Raw genomic sequence first — 16199 nt, forward strand, 5'->3', positions numbered from 1 at the left:
TTAGCTTCTCCCTCTCCATGCATAACCATGTGCATTTTACAATAGCACTTCTATTTAAAAGTGTAGGACAGAAGAAATCCTCCTTTAACACACTCAGTACTTGGTGTGCAACAAATAAATCCAAGATTTCAGAAAAGAACCAACTGACTGCATAACAAATCTCTCACGTTAGCATTTCCTGATACAAAAGCGACCTAACTCTTGTGTTTCTCGAGCACAGGTTGGATGGTCACAGTGCACCAGTGACTACACTCATGCGTCAAATTCAGCAGATTAGGCAAACTCAGCTTCTCATCTTCTGATCCAGTCTCCTCAAGCTGTTTTTATACCAAGAAAAGGCCGCTTTTGTATGCTTTTTTACAAATATTTTTGCATTTTTTAATAGCTGTCAGCCAAGCGCCTGTAGGTTGTGGAAGGACAGTTCCTTCCCATACCAGAGGAGAAAATAAAGCGTCCACACAGGCATGACAGCAAACATTACACTCCAAACCTGTACTCCCTATAGAGGATTCTGCAAGTAAATTCGGAAAAGTAGGACAGTGTTAAACCCAATACATTTAAAAATCAGAGTGAGCCGATTCAATTCTTAAAGAAAAAAATAAGCCCTGAATTTCAAAAGAGAAGCCTGAGCCCTGCAAGCCCTTCAGCAGACATGCCCTGATACACTTGCACATCAAACACCGATTCACCAGCTTTGAAGCTTAATTCAACTTTAAATATTTAAATGTTCTTGAAATGTCATCAGATGCACTGATCAGTGTGTACAGACTTCTGTGTATGAAAAACAGAATGATAATGAAGTCAAATTTTAGACCAAGATCACTGAAAGGAACTCTTAAAGCAATGAACAGTTAGTTAAATAGAATTAACGACATTAGCAGCCATGGTGCACCTATGTACTGAGTACTGCATAATGCAACACTTTAAAAAAACTAATAGTTCTTTCATTATTCAGGGTATCACAATTATGACTTCTTGTTCACATACAAAAATATGAATAAACACACATTCAGGACAAGCTATAGTAAAACAAAGGTGTTGAACAAAAAAATAAAGAAAAAGTTAATGTTTCCATAGTAACGTTAACTTGCTTCCTATACACATTTGTAAAGCCTTTCACTTTTCTAAAAATGGCATTAAATTGAGGTGCTAAGTCCAATTTAACTACATTGTAAGAAAAGCTGTGGGGAGAAACTGCTCCCTTCCCCTCGAGGAGCGATGGACACGTGCTGGAGCAGAGCTGGAAGGGGTGGGAAGGCAAAGGCTCTCCCAGGTGCCACCTGTGTCCGGAAGCTTTTGGGGACCATCCAACCCACTGTTTCTTAGAAAGCTTTTGCTACTTCCAGTCTACTGGAAGTAAATTAGAGGGCTGGAAAGTCAGCACGTTCCGATGTCTCGTGTCCGTAAGTATCTGAAGAATACATTGCCGAGAACTAGGAAAGATCCAGGTTATATAAGTAGCATGACAAACTGGAAGTTTGCAGCAGACGCAGGGAATGCATATAATTACTGATAACCATTAGCCTGTTAGCGATATCCCTTTGATCCTATGCTTCATTCATTGGGCACTTTCCAATTTTCCGATCAAGCAGAGCCCACAAACTGTCCTGATCCGTTATATAGCACCAACGGATTCCTGACCGTCGCTTCTCTGAGAGCTGAATGAGGAAAAGGCCATAGGACCCCCCAGGCCCCAACAACCATCCGATTAAAGATGTTATCATAGCGAGTACTTACTATCCACACTTAATATCTTGAAGTGCTTATTTGCAGTAGACTTATTTTAAAATATAATTGCTTTTTCTTCTGTCTCACAGAGGCTAAAGAGGGAAATTGAATCACATGGAACCAAAGGATCTTCAGGTATGAATCGTGCTCAGTGCAAACCCAAACTTCAACTTTCATGGTGGGACGGTGTTAGTCTGTAATTGTATCTACAGCTACTCCAAAGCTTTTACACCTTGCTCAGAAACACAGTACCAGAGTGCTCATCACTCACTAAGACAACCTAAAGATACCTCTATAAATTAATGAGACATATTTCACTTTCTAATTTTCATGTCAATACCTTCTGGCTATATTTTAATATACTATTACCACGTAAATTGCAGGAGAATGCCCTATCAGTTTGGGAGGTCAAGCATGAGGACATCATACATTATGTTTATTTGCTGAATTCCTGCATAACCCAATATACCCAGTATTACGGCCATCATCTGTATCGTTTGACAGCGTTCCCATGAACCAGATAATGCACTTCATCCCTACAAATTTATGCTAATATTAATGCAATCCATCAAGTTATATAGGCCTTAATGAAATTTAGCTTTAATGGTTTCTATGGCTGGACTAAGTCCATGTCCTTTACTCAGCAAGAAAACATGAGCTCAAGGCCTAAAGCTGGTGCCGTTTTTGAAACGCTGGTTCCTGAAAACCTCAAGTGCAGTCTCAGCCCAAAATTATTCCTTGTGTCTCCCTTCCAGACATGAGCAACTAAGCCACGGCAACCTCAGCTTTCCCCAGTCAGCTGCCTTCACGCTTCCTGAGCCTGTCTGCTCAGGTATTCGCCTGCACTGCAAGAAAAGCCAGATCTAACACTGGTCCAGGAGCCACGTCCTCATGTTAACAGTGTACAGCCCAAGTCAGCAAGCTTTCAGCTTGGCTTCTTTGCTGGGGTTTAATGACACACTAAGCCTGTGTCCCAGCCTTGGCATGGTACCTGGCTGCAGGTGGAGATGAGCTGGAAATACTTGTGTCCAACCATGCAGACCTGACCTGCTTTGTACTTGTAATGCACAAAACCAGCAGATTGTTTTGCTGCCATCTGGGACCAGGGGACCCAGAACAGAACTCAGGTCCACATTCAATGTAAATATTCAGAATCTAAACGGAACCATTAGCAATATCTCACTAAATAACTAAAATGGCTAACGTCATGTCTAGTGTGGTAACCATAGTCATCATCTCTGCCATGAAACATGAACATGTTTCACATCATCAAAAGCTTTTTAAAAACCCCTGCTTTATAACAGTGACTTAAAAATATTAAGTACGCAGAGTTTATTGCCTTCCTATAGGTCTGCCTGGAATTAAACTTCATGTAGCATTTGAATTTCCTCAGGAATTATTCCATAAACATAATTCCCGAGTCATACTTACAAGTACATCTGCTTTGCTGCTCAATCCTTTTCCATAATTGTCCGTTGCAATGACCTGAAACTTGAAATAGGATCTTCTCATATTTTTGAACAGCATAGCAGTTTTTATTAGCCCTGTGTAAGCTTCAATCACAAAACCTTCTTTACCATCCTTGATTGGAGGAATGATGAGTCTGTATTGCATGGCACTGTAATTCCCAGTGTCTTTATCATCAGCCTAACAGGAAAAAGAAAACAAGCAGAAGCAAATAAAGTAAATACGCACGCAAAGAATCATTAACCTTGTCCTTTAAATAAAGTTGCATATTGGTCCAGAAGTTTTTTTCCACTCTGACATTTAAAACATTACATCCCAGAGAGCAGATATTACTGTTACTGTAAATGGTTCATTTAACTTTGCTGCATACAGTTTTGCTTTTCCAGCAATTTCTTCCTCCTGTGTTGGCACTAAACTGCTCAAAAGAAAGCAAAAAAGAAGAAAAATATAAATGGGCTTCACAGTCTGCAACAAACTGACTGGGTAAGAACAATTTAATTCTGAGAAACCTCCACTGCCAAAATCTTGACACTTAAATATCTAAGGAAAAACAAATCCAGCAACACATTCACAAACTTACACAAGAACGTCCTCCCTCTTAGAGATATTCTGTGCCCTCATTGACAGAGCACATATGTTTTTGGAGTAATTTAATCCTTTTTTATTAAAAAAAAAGTACAGACCCAGTGCATGACACCTCAGCACCTGAGACTCTTCAGCATCTATTAGGCTTTTATCAAAATATTGGCACGACTTCTTAAGCCTGTGGCTTAAGCTAATGCTGGAGAAAAAACACTCTTAACTTCAAAAAGGTGCAGGCTTTTGGGTAAAATCCATACTTCACCAAGACTTAAAACAAAAAGCAGGGCTTATGGCAGCGTGAAGAGCTGTTTCCGATGATACACTACTGCCCTCTGAAAAAGCATTATCTGTGCGAGGTCATTAATCTTCGAATAGGTGGCCGTTAATCATCATTAATTGTTTCCTCACCATCACTGAACGATATCGGTAAGGTGGAAACTTTTACTAACTCCTATTTTGTCTTTATTTTGTGATAATTTTCAGGGAATACCAGTGGGGAGATACAATAAGTGAGTCTACACAGCACATCAAGAGATAGCAGAGCCGGATGGATGGTCCAGGTACTCACAAGTGTCTCTGCTTTCCATGCCACTCCAGCTACCAGAGCAGATGGAATAAATGTAACTATATGGCACTGACGCCATCGTATTCGGGCTGGATGAGCTGGAGGGAGCAAAGACATTTCACAGTGCACACCGTGTGCTGCAGAGCTGCACTCCCACAACAGCGCCTCACCACAGACAGAACTGTTTAAATGGGTCCTCACATCCTTTCTGAAAGGTTTGTTTGCCTCTAAATTGACAAAGCTTTATCTGGCTTGGCTATAAAAAGCATAAATATAAAATGTGTTAAAGTGCTTTTGTTCTCTAGTTCTATAGCCTTTTTTTTTTTTTTTTTTTAGGGCTTTTAAATCAAGATTATTATCTCTTGGGTGATCTCAAACTCCTTTATTAGCATTTTTAGGAAAGATAGGCAAGGTTAAAAGCTTTCTGAAATTTAGCCTGTTGTGTCAGTCAAAAGGCAAAGATATCAGTCAGCTTTGCTAGAGGCTCCCGCTGTCCAACTGGCACCAGTAAATACGACCCCAAAACATCACGGAGCCAGCAGACAGGAGCTTCACAGGTGGATTTTAAGGACTACGCTCATTTTTGGCTTTCTTTTTGACAAGTAAATTGCCAAAGGAACAAATAAACGTCAAGGCATGCTATATGGCACAATGAAGCGAGGAAGTAGCTGTACCTAAAAATCTGGTTGATGCGTGAGCGCCACCAGTCCCAGCTGTTTGAGAGCTCAATGTCAGTGCTCAGTGTTGAGCTCAAACCAGCCCTTTTAATAAGCACATAAATGCCTGACTGGCACAGCAGGTTCCTCCAGCACCCACACCAACTTCAGTGACCTTATTGGACTCTTGCTCCCCCCACGGTTTCATCTGACGAATTCTCAAATCAGCGTGTTATGGTGCAGTGACCTTGGCCAGCTGCCAGAGGCCACACAGCCGCTCTCTCACCCCCCAGCCTCAACAGCACGGGGGTGAAAATAAGATGTAAAAGCTCATAGGTTGAGATAAGGATCACTTATCAATCACTGGCACGGGACAAACAGACTCACCTCGAGGAAAATTCATTTAATTTACTGCCATATAAAATGGACTTGGATGATGAGAAATAAAGACAAAAATTATGCCAGCATGGGCCACTTCAACCCTTTGTGCCTGGCCCAAGGCAGCATCGGCCTCTCCTCACACAGACCGCTCTGCCCCGGCCTGGGCACAGCACCCCGTACATACATAAAAATCAAACACTTCACTTCAAGTACTTGTTCTTAACTGAATGCAAAGACTATCTTACAATTATAACTGAAAGATTCCATGATTACCATTACTACACTATTACTACTAAAATTGCATTTACTAAAGAATCATTTAAAACCAGAACCATCACAGAAATAAACATTCTTGAAAATACACAAGACATAGGGTAGAGACGTTCAAAGTGGTTTCTCGTGATGTTTTTTGGATCAGTTTTGTCAATGTGTCGTAAGAGAGCTTTAGCTCCTCCATGTACTCAAAGAGGAGATGAGGATACCTCTGCCTGTAGTAGCAGGGGATCCTGAATATGTAAAAAAATACTATTTGGTACAAATGTAGAAGACCACCAAGAGACAAGAAAGCAACGTCTTTGGAAAAGATTTCACGGTGAAGCAGAGCAGTGAACTTTTCCAAGTTTTGCCCCCCAGCTAAGAAATCATCATGTGTGCGCACCTAAAGACCAGGCAAGGACAGCCCGCACAACACGGCTCAGCAGAAAGCCAGGAAGGAGCCAGAAAAGATCTGTCTGGCAAAAAACACCAGCTCGTCCACACTCGACTTTGCATGTAGGTAACAGGGCTGCAAGCCCATTCCTGCAAGCCCACGCAGCCTGTGTTTTGGCACATGGAGCGGCGCACAATCTGATCAGACCCTTCACCATAGCGAGACAGGATTCACAGCGACTGCTCTCCAGAGGTACCCTGTGAGATGTGCATTATGCCCTTGCAATAAAAAGCCAATTTCGTTGTTATAATGGATTTATTAGATTGGTTCGGCTGGTCCATAAACCTATATATTTTTTAATATTACCAAATTCTACCTCGACAGAAAGATACAACTTTAAATAGCAGTTTGGTTCAATAACAACAGAAATCAATTTCACCTTCAGGATTTCACACTAATACATATGCAACTACAGACAAACAATATCTCGATCCAAATTAGGGGATCAATATTGCAGGCACAGACATCTAATCAGGTCAGACTTTCTCAACAAACATCATGACATTAGTGTAGTTGCTTAGAAGTAATGGTATGATATGTCTTGCAGCTGAGTTTCATGCATGAAACTTCAGTCAAATAGGCATTTTGAAATTTTAAGCATACAGCCTCTAAAATGCTGCAGTTCAGATGCCCAAAGCTGGTGGATCGGCTAAAAGTTAATGTTCAGAAGTTCTGAGAACTCAATGCCACTCCAGAGCCATCAACGGCCATGGTATCATGACAATTCAGGCTGTTTCCATCCCAGAAACCATCGACACACAGATGAGCACAGCCAGGTGCAAAACAGCCTGACAAACCTGGAAAAATCATCAGATTCAAATCCATTTCCCCCCTTTTCACCACTATTTTGTGCTTCAATCAGACCTAACGACACTCAGAGTAGTGCTCAGCTTTGTAGGACCACGAGAGCGAGCGTGCGAGCTGCTGACACTAATGTACCAGCTTCTTTAACACAGAGCAAGGATGTTTGCTGTGCTTGTAATTTGTCCTGAGGGGAAATGTTTTTGACACGTCATTAGGAGGAGATATACAACATCTCAAGAGTTGTGTTATGACTGTCAAAGAAAGAGCTATACTTAATATTACAGCAGTATATCTTTGTTTTGTTATGTGCAAGAAATACAGATGTCTCCTAAATTCTGCTATGATCGAGTACTGATAAATATGTATGATTTCAGGAATTAGAAATGAAAATACATGAGCTGAAAACAAGAAGCGATAGAGATCCCTTTAGTGGTGCCTCTAACCAGTTAGTTTGTCCTCGTCTGTATGTTTTTTCTGGTGGAACTAATGAACACAAGACCAACGTATGGCCCAAGGTGGTGGGGAGAGGGCTGGAAAGGACACGGAGTTTGAGGAGCAGACACCAGGAGATGCAAAGCTCCACATTTCTGGGGCAGGCTGAGGCAAAACCAAGCTGATGATCATGACCAGAAGTGCTAGAGACATGTAAGAGTATAAAAGAGCACAGTAGTGAAAAAATATAGGAAAAAAAAGGAAAATTGGAATAGCTACAACCACCTTACTGGCTTAAGTGTCTGTAATTCACGCAGTAAAACTGCCTCTGAAACAGCACAATGGCAGATGTGGCTTCAGAACTGAAAATATTCCACGATCTGTAAATTGCTATCGGCAAAAACGGTCCAGTTCTAAAAGATATTTTATGTGCCATCAACTGATGGGGAACAGTTGAACCTGCCATCTGCTTGGTGGCACTAAGCTAGAAACAAGAAAAAAACCCCACAGCCCAGTCCCATTCATTTTCTGTGCCCTGGGAGCATCCTCAAGCCCACTGTTAAGTGTGACCGTGCTATGGAGACTGGGAAACATTTTAAATTAACGACGACATTTAACTTAAGCAGCTAGTTTGATTTTTAGCTCATGCTGAGAATGGGAAAACCTGTAACTGTCTGATGATTCTGCAATAGCTTCAGGAGCTATGGTTAATGAAGATTTTAACACTCATCCCAAACAAGCCACCAAGCACGTCAGCCTGCTGGCCATTTTGGTGCCAGTATCGGTGTTTCTAGTACACGGTGTTGCCTTTACAGGGCTCTGCAAGTGAGGAAAAGCGCCCACCGTAACAGCGATATTCTCTGCAGTAATGTGCGGATTTGAGAAACGTCCAATAATCACCTTTCATGAGGGCTGCACAGGGCCCAAATTTAATTAATTTATGCTTTAAATGCATCGTTTGTTAGGTACGCTTATAAAGGTGCTACAACAAAGAGCAACAGAACAGACTCTACTGCTGATCACTGCCCAGCCCAGGCCGAGCAAACCCCACAGAAACTGCCGAGAAATACAGGCAGGAAAATAAAGTGAATGAGAACTGTTCACTTTTTCTCCCAACGGTGTTGAAAAACCCAAGGTGTGAAGATATGGATCAATTTTGGTAGGCTGTCTCATGGAAAAAATGTCGAATAAGAGGTGTTCCCAAACCTATATTCTGAAAAAACGAAATAGAAATGTTGGTTTTATAGCATTTTCCTGCTATGGCAATGGCATTTAGTCTTAAAAATGTTATAAAATAACATAGTCATTGAAATAATCTAATATTACATTTGAAATAATCACAAAGGGTAGCACTGTTTTTCTGAACACTGCTGAAAGAAAACAATAGTACTCGTTTTTATAGTAAAAAGTTTAGGGAGCCAACGTGTTATCCCGAGATATGCTCTTTGAAAGCAATTACCTGTGTGCTCACAATGACTAGAATATCATTCTTAGCAGGGCAAGCGGGTTCCTGTCAGAGGCCAGATGTTGCAGCAGATGTGCGTTTCAGCCTGTGCTGTTGTCACTGCAAACGGGCTTCTAAGTAGAGTTTTACTTCTAGCAAGTATGTTTTCTCCCTACGGATGACTCTGTGATTCATAAATCATGTTTTAACTAATAACAGATAGTGACTGGCAAAGCAGTTCGGTTTTACAAAGAGGTCGTTCCCATGCGTGCATGCAAAAGCAAAAGTAGAGAAGGGAAAACTTTGTACTTCACGGCAGAAACTGTCTCGAGGTGCTGAGGGCTGAGTCGCACTTGTACAGAACTTGCTGCTGTGGAGATTTACCTGACATGTCAAGGAAAAAGAAATGCCGCAAGAAATGTGGAGGTTATAGGCACAAATATAACGGGAGATTTAACATGGGGCAATGCATCTGGGTAAAACATAACCCCAATAATCTCAATGTAACACATAACCATACCCAGCAATTTTAAACATTTATCTTCTCGTCTGCTTTAGATCAGCATGCAACTGCCAGGATAGATTTGCTTTCAAGGACTCGTTGTGTAAAGAATAATTCCTGTTCCTCTGTGTGTCATTAGGGTAAAAACCTGTGCCATTTGATGGCTTTGGTTTGTTATGCTGTTCTGTCTATTAAGATATTCAAACAGTAATAAAGGAGGAAGGTGCATTGCGATGCCTATCAGAAAGCAGCACAAAACACAGACAAGGTCTGGAATGAATATTTGATCAGCCGTATTTTAAGAATCAAGTTTCCTTCAGGATGTAACTACGTGTTGGACTCCACTGGTTCCTGCTATCATCAACACCCCTCTGCTGCCTTCACCAAGTCATTTCTATGAAATCCATGGCATCCACTTCCAGAGATTTGATTCACCGGCATTTCTTGTGACCAACTCCTTTTCCTGTGCAAAAAAGACCTTTACGAACTGTGGAGTAACTCAGAGAAGAACCTCTCACTTTCTTTACAAAGCATCTCTGATATTTCTTCATTTTAATGCACTTCAACAAACAAAACTAGAGGGACTAATGCTGCAAATGTTTAAAAAGAAAGGGCTAATAACATACCATAATAGCGAAAAGTCAATTCCCACTAGTAATTTCCCTAAAGATTATGCTGATTTTGGTTTTGTTTTTATGGAGCAGATTGGACATGGGTAAAGGATGTCTGGTTCTAATTCTGAAGGGAAAATCAGGAGTTACAGGAAAATACCAACGGCAAAGCAATAGAATTCTAATATAATAAAATGCAAAGCAAATCTCAAGCCGCAAAATTCATAAATTAGAAGTTATGAGTATTACACCTGGTTTAAATTAACATATTCATAACAAAAAGCACAGAAAGGCCTTTAATCATGGAAACAGGGTCTTACACACATTGAAAATTCTGGGGAAAAAAAGAGAATTGCGGAAAAGGGGAGAGAACAGAAAAGCTTAAAATTTAACACCAGCACACAGCAGGACTGTCTGACACCTGAAACCCTTTTCTGAGCACCACCAGAGCTGTAATTAAAGCCATTATGTGACCGCTGCTCCTGCTGTCCCACCAGTGCATTTAACACAGCTCCACGTCCCCTGCTGAGGTACCAGCAATATCAACCTGGGCTTTAAGATGCAAGGACTAAAGCCTTGGTTAAAAAGGTCCTTTTAAATAAATACATTCCTTTGATTTTCTTCTTAGAGACATTAGTAGTTATCAGCTTTCAGAGGACACAAGCCTTAAAAGAATCATATCCATATAGAATAACTCATATGGCATATCATTAACCAAATTAATGCTAATTAAAAGTGACTTTTTGGTAATGATTTGTGGCATTCTTCTGAGCTCAAGCTTCCTTTTTATCTACTTAATCTTTCTAAAAACCTAGAGCAAGAGAACACATTATCTTGTTTCAAAAGGATTTTGTATTCAAATGAGTGTATTTAAGAGAGCAGTTGCTGCTGCCAGCAAAATCCCTGCACCTTACAGAGCGGGGAGAAGCAGTCGATAGTATTTGCCTTAGTCACACATGTAACTGTTTTGATGACGAGAGAAGTGTTTGTCCAATATTTTATTGGCCTATTTGCCTCTGCATTCGATTTGTGTGTAAGATTATGTCCTCAGTACTACTTTTCTTCTCCCCCTGCAGTTTTTTTTTGTATTTGGCCCTTGGCAGTTCCATTATTTGTCACTCCCAGTGCTACTCAGTAGGCTGGGGGACATCGTTAGTGCCAGGACTGGGGGGGGGACACATTTTTCAAGAGCAGAAGGTCTGGGCTTTGATGGGAGGAGTGAAATCTTGTTCAAGCCCCAGAGTACAGAATGGTTAAACAATGGAAGTTAAACACAGAAATGTTCAGCAGTATATTTCTGATTCATTTATCTCAAAATGATTGTAATAAATTGCTATATTGGAAATTAATGACTATGGCAAATCATTAAGTACTGTTTAAAAAGGAACTAATTGTGGTTTGTTCGGTTTTTTTTAACTTAAAATATTGTTTACTTCTTGCTTAACATAACCCACATACCCTCTAAAATAAATACACAGTGAATTTCAACCCAGAATATAAAATCATTTTGGAACCTCCTCAGTATCTACACTGGTAAGCACCTCTAATTTAGTACTTCCTGGCTAATGCCTCAGCTCCTCTTTCTTATTTCCTACTTGATAAAAAGGAAAAATTATATTAGCTTAAACTGCCACTAAATGATAACTGCTGGCAAGTGCCTGCCACTGTGATTATTATGCTTAACTAATTTAATTAGAGCAATGGCAAATAAAAGCTGACATACCCTGTAAATCACATGTAACTGCAGCGCCCACATCACTATCTAAATAGCAGCTATTCCGATGACCGTAATTAACAATCTTTTCCCATGGTTATTCCACCCAGCGCCTGGACCGTGTGGTGTTCAGTCAGACCTGCTGCCAGAGCCACAAACAGCCTTGACCTTGAGCCTTCAGCAGAAAGGAGAAGATTTAAGATGAGTCCTGGTTTTCTGTCATGGTACTTTCCTCAAAACTGGATGTGTGGATAAATGATACAGACACCAAACCACTGGCACGTGGGCTTCACATCAAATTCCAGACGCTGGTCTTTGGCGGTAAATGGCTGAAGTAGATAAAGGTACCCAGACGACAAATTGTTCCCTCAGGTATTATGTATTTAACTCCCCCCCTCCACCTTCACTATAAATAAACTGGCAATGACCAGCTTCTTGCAATAAATCTGACCCTTATTTTCAACCAAGCTGCCCTAGAAAGAAGCATTTCTTGCTAATGGAGCCAGCACTGATGTTTCCAAAAGCAGCAGCATCCTCTATGAGCCTGCCAGGCAACAGAACTTTTATCATACCCATTCACACAAATTAAATCTATTTGTGCTTAAAATATACAAATGTAATGGATGAACGTGATTTATTTTCTCTGAAAGTCTTCTAAAATACGCTTAACTAGTAAATTATACTACAGAAGTTGTGCTGTACTACACTTTATGCTATGGTATCCAGGCAATCAGAGTGCCAGGTGGGCACTTGCCCTTCGTGCTTCCAACACTTGGGCATGGAGGTCTCCTCAAAGAAGAACTTTGCTGCGTTTTAGCAGTTCCACATAACAAAGTAAACATAGGTGTTCACAATGTGATTTCTCTTCATTCATGACTTAAATTTCCCTTTCCATACCATCTTTATGGTACGTAACAGTTACCCAACTGACAGAAGAGTTGTGAGAAATATAACAACATTAACTTGAGCTGCATTTTTCTCATATAAAAGCAGAAGATGGATCTTACCTCACTTTTGATCAAGTGCTGTTTTTTTCCTTCTCATTCTCTCTTCACCAAACTGGGTTGTCCTCGGTTCTCTTTTAACACACTACACTGTTTTACAGACTTCAGTTTATCCCCTCCCCTCTGCACTTTCTTATGTATCTCACTCCTTGAGACCCAAACCTTGCCAACCACTTCTACTTATCTACAAAACTGTTTTATGACTTATATTAGCCCTGTCCACAGGTGCAGGAACACACAGGTCGTTAGAAACACGGGTATTCACACGAGGGATGTGAAGAGTGATGTGTTGGTATTAAACATACACACACACGCAAGGACTGTCAAACAGGGAATTTTCAAATTGACTTGACTATGCTACTAGGATAGAAGGCTTTGACTTTCAGATTGACAAGCAAAATCTGTCACATACAGATAAAAATCAAGATAAAATCCAAAGAAGCTGTGAGGTAATCACCAGAGTCCCTGCCGTACCTCTTGATTCCCTCATTTTGTTTAATACAAGAAAAAACAGACTTAATTCAGAGTCCATTCTTTTTTCAGTACCAACAATCTTACACTTTAATTTAAACCAAACACTTTGTCTGTCCCTCAGGATAAAGGGATGTACATGAGAAACCAAGTTAAAAGTTACTGGCACATCCACACTTTTAGTACCTATTTATTGCTACTGTCTCCTTGAAGTACAGGCCAAAAAAAAGCGAGTTTGGCTCTTAGAGTGTAGGTCGTTTTGCACACTTTTCTGTAACAGTGACTGAATGGCGTTGCTGTGACAACGTGATGCTTTTCATCATTAGACAATGTTGGTTCACTATGAGTTCAAAGAACAGTTATTTCAACCATCTAGAACATGCAGTTTCGCATCTTTCAGGTGTAAAAATGTTCCTGTCCATACTGTGTTCCAGGATCAAAGCTGTTGGCAGTGACAGAAGAACGAGAATACGCTGAGAATACCAGTTTCTTTTCAAAGTTACTCAGAGATCATTAAAAAAATTAGCTACTATTAATGAATGCAGCAGATGGAAGTAAATGCATTTGGAAGTCCTACTAAGGAGGGTTTTCCTTAGGAAAAAAAAAAGAATATTAATAAAATGTAAATTACAGTAATTTTTATTAGTATAAAAATTGGAATAATTTCTACAGTGCAACTTTTGCATGAATTTTATTAATGTTCTTAAAAACTTCAACTTGAGACACTACTCATTTAATTCTACCCACTTCAACTCTTCAAGAAAAGACATTAATTTGATTAATTCTTAACTCTAATTGGAACGAGCATTGTATTTAACTAATAGAGGACAGAAAATAAGCTAAGTAGCACCAACTGCTGAAAATGTTGGTGCTAGAACAATAAATGATAGCCTGAATTCCTGCGACCAGCACTTCTTAACCATTTCTAACTTTACTTAGCGCACCCTTATGGTTGATGCCACCCACTGGTAACAACTTTTTCTACCTTGGTCTATTTTGCATGTCAGGAAATTCAGGGAGAATTCTGGCAGAGGTTTTAACAGGTTAGAGACATAAATTGTCATTTCTTCTGTGTCATTTGATCACCTTTCTTGAGACCAATGTTTCTGAAGGGTAAAATGGGATTTCTCCCTTCACCCCCAAATATTCCTTACCCATATACCTGCTCTTTTTCACACCGTTCTCATCCCCTTGACCAGCACACATGAATATCTGTGCCTACAAAACCAGGAATGTCTCTTCAAAAAACAGGTAGGACTCCACAGCCTCTGCAGATTTTGTTTCATCAGCTCAAAATGTAACTTCACGTTTGCGTCTGATGTTTCATTTACTTTCGCCCACATAACTTTTTTATCCAAGTAACTTTGCTATTTATTATTCTTTATCTATTCCAAGAGCTTTGTGCATTCCTGGAGTTCCAGTATCTCTAAATTCATGGATTTGGCACAATTTTCTGTTTCTTATTTTCAAGTATGCCAGGCTTCAGTTCATAGCTACACGGGAAAACATCTCTGCTCAATGATGGGCTCGCATCACCCCAACAGCAACACTACCACTATTTCTTTAATTTGTGTTGAATTGAATTGAGCAGACATTCACTTATAGGTCACTATTTTTTATAGAGTATAAATCTAGTGTACCTTACAATTGACATGTTTCTAGAAAAGACCAATATAGATACTCTTGGGGCAAAAATAAAAGCGTATAATAGCACTGTATTAAAAGAAAGAAAAAATACTCTGGATGAGAGCACAAAGTAAACTAATTTCATCTACAGATGCCTCTATCCAATACTCAACGTGTAACAATTTTCCACTTCTCAGCCATTTCTGGGCTAACTTTGGGAAGGACGGCCACGAACCACAAAAAGCAAAGGGCAACTTTAATAAGCTCTGTTATTCTCTATTTCATTCCTGGGGCTCTAAACGCATCACGAGGTCACAGTAAAACTCTTAGCAGGTTGTACTTCTGTGCCCTTTCACGTAGGAGCTGGAATCAGCAACTTCAGACCCGTTCCACCAACGCTTAAGGTGCTGAAAGATGTGGGAGGGAAAATGAGCTGACTTGGGCAGTCCCAGCAGCTCTGGCTGTCTCTGGCACAAGACACTGCATCACAAAGCATGTTACACAAAACAAACAGCTTTTATTCTAAGCTATTTTTTCTGTCTGACGCTAATTAATTTCTATATGTTATATTTCTTTGAATTTTCTCCCTTTTTTTTTTTTTTAAGAAAAGAAAGAAATAAAAAACCTACAGATGGTCAATTTTACTCACAAATTGTGTCAGAGTGCACAGACCTGAAATTGCATTGCTGAGCTGAAACAGAAAACTCCTCTTTCCTTTCAAAAGCAGAACCATTCTGCTGCCAAAGTGGTCAGAAGAATTTAGGGTCAAAAGTAGTGCTGAGCATAAAAGAATCCTTTAAATATCTAAAATGATAGCTACAGATCTTTAATGAAGAACCAGGCGCATTAATTCAACAGAAATCAAACCTGCAAAACTCTTCTAAGCTCCAAATCAACCTTGTGTTGGTAACTCCTGGGAGACCAGGCTGATGTGTGTCATTCATATGCATACAAATGGAAACCATCGCACTCATATTCCTGCTCAAACACTGATTTCATTACAAGAACTACCCATCCTGTGCTTACTACACTCGACTATAAAAAAGAAATAACATGGAAATTCCTGCCAGTGTCTGAGGAGCTCAAGCAGTTTTAGGAGAAACACATTTCGTAACCTCCTGTGAAAAATCAAACCAATGAGTAAATGTTTTCCCACTGCAAGTGAATGTTATTTAAAATACATCTCAGTTTTACCTTAACTTTAAGCACAGAAGAAAACATTTTGGCATCTTCAGACACTCCTCCAATGTACATTTTTTTGGTGAAGACAGGTGCATGGTCGTTTTCGTCCTTCACTTCAATAAACACCTTTGCTGTATTACCTAAAAGAAGAGATGAAAAGTATACATATAATATTTGGCAAGAAATCTTTCATGCTCACTGGAGTACAGATGTTTAAAGCCCAAAACAGATCATGTAAAATAAGAGCACAGACAAAACTGTAAAAATAAACATATTAGAAATAATAGCACATTTGGTATGAAAACTACAAACTTGAAGGAG

The 16199-nt window shown here is 39.9% G+C and overlaps 1 protein-coding gene across 1 annotated transcript in view; it reads right to left on the bottom strand.

Moving 5' to 3' along the window:
- PCDH15 (protocadherin related 15) overlaps positions 1–16199 on the bottom strand; it is a gene marked incomplete at its 5' end in the record, with an annotated part of 280224 nt that overhangs the window by 37464 nt on the left and 226561 nt on the right. The window contains 2 exons of the mRNA XM_080347717.1: positions 3160–3375; positions 15891–16018. Of these exons, the coding sequence (XP_080203843.1) occupies positions 3160–3375; positions 15891–16018 (344 nt within the window). The remainder of the gene's footprint in view (positions 1–3159; positions 3376–15890; positions 16019–16199) is intronic.

Source organism: Nesoenas mayeri (genome assembly GCF_963082525.1).
Source record: "Nesoenas mayeri genome assembly, chromosome: 7".
NCBI lineage: Eukaryota > Metazoa > Chordata > Aves > Columbiformes > Columbidae > Nesoenas > Nesoenas mayeri.